The 1,220-nt window shown below is 43.2% G+C and overlaps 1 protein-coding gene across 1 annotated transcript; it reads left to right on the forward strand.

Moving 5' to 3' along the window:
* Positions 1 to 223: 223 nt before the first annotated feature.
* On the forward strand, positions 224 to 917 carry LOC108032452 (succinate dehydrogenase assembly factor 4, mitochondrial). The gene has a single exon (XM_017106278.3). It carries the CDS (start codon positions 347 to 349, stop codon positions 719 to 721), a length of 375 nt encoding a protein of 124 aa, XP_016961767.1. The 5' UTR covers positions 224 to 346; the 3' UTR covers positions 722 to 917.
* Positions 918 to 1,220: the final 303 nt, after the last annotated feature.

Raw genomic sequence — 1,220 nt, forward strand, 5'->3', positions numbered from 1 at the left:
TTCCTAATTGAAATGGCACTCGGTTACAGAAAATAGTGGATAAGGGGTTACTCATAAAAACATAAGAAATACCTTAAATCAGTTTACACAACTTTTAAAATAATTTGAGAACTTTGAAGTGAGAGTAAAATTAAATTTTCAGAGTATCAAATATTTCAAATTACGTAAAGAAAGCTATTTTTGAAAAACAACCTTCTAAAACTCTGTGACGGATTTTTGAAAAGTATTTTAAGTCAATCCAAAACAAAACTAAAGGGATCTTTAAATTGTCACAAATTACCTTGGGAAACACACTGTTGCTCACAAATATTTTACAAACTAATATATTACAAATTGGCACAGTAAAATGTTTCGAAAGTGCCCATCATTGATCAGCAAATGCGGACTCCACCTGAGACAAAGTTCCCTAACCAAAACGGCATCAAATTTGGAACCAGATGAAGTCGAAGAGGTGCCACTCAATCGGCAAAAAGTTGTCCTACCTAAATCCGAGAAAAAACTGAGCAAGCGCTATCTGGAGTTCCGGGAAAAGCTACGATCGGAGGCGCCGCTGGACACCCTGCTGCCCGAGGTGGCACCACATCCGGCCCACGAAAAGGAACCCCTGAAACCCTGGCCCAACGGCACCAATCCCCACACTGGCGAGATCGGAGGACAGGCGGGACCAGAGCCCACGCGCTACGGCGACTGGGAGCGCAAGGGACGGGTCACGGACTTCTGAGGGAATCAAATCCTCACCTCGACACCTTTTTGTTTGGACAATTCTGATTTATTAACCGTGTTAACAACAGAAGCACTCACAATTTGTTACACTACCAAGGGGCGGGGAAAACTGTGCGCTACAGTAGCCCCCGGAATCCAGATCAAGATGAGGAAAATCAAGATTTCCCAGTGCCGCTTCTGCGAAGGCATTACATTTCATTGTGTGATTTCTTTGTGGTTTCTTTCGAGAGGATTTGTGGATGGGACTGCCATCAAAAGCAAATTGATAGCCCTTTCTTTCGCCTGTCGAAAAAGGGGTTCTCAGAATAGAGAGAGTTGCGACCGAGAATCTTCTACTCCCATTATTTATGGTTCAGGGGCAGAGAATCGTGCCTAAGTTGAAATTATTTCGAGTGCTTCTGGGGGCTTCGGTCGAAACGTTTCGATTCATTCGAAATTAAGGCGACAGTTTACGTGATTTTTATTAGAAAAACTTCGGTTCGCCTTGGGTAGCTGCT

This window comes from Drosophila biarmipes, chromosome 2L (genome assembly GCF_025231255.1).
Source record: "Drosophila biarmipes strain raj3 chromosome 2L, RU_DBia_V1.1, whole genome shotgun sequence".
Lineage (NCBI taxonomy): Eukaryota > Metazoa > Arthropoda > Insecta > Diptera > Drosophilidae > Drosophila > Drosophila biarmipes.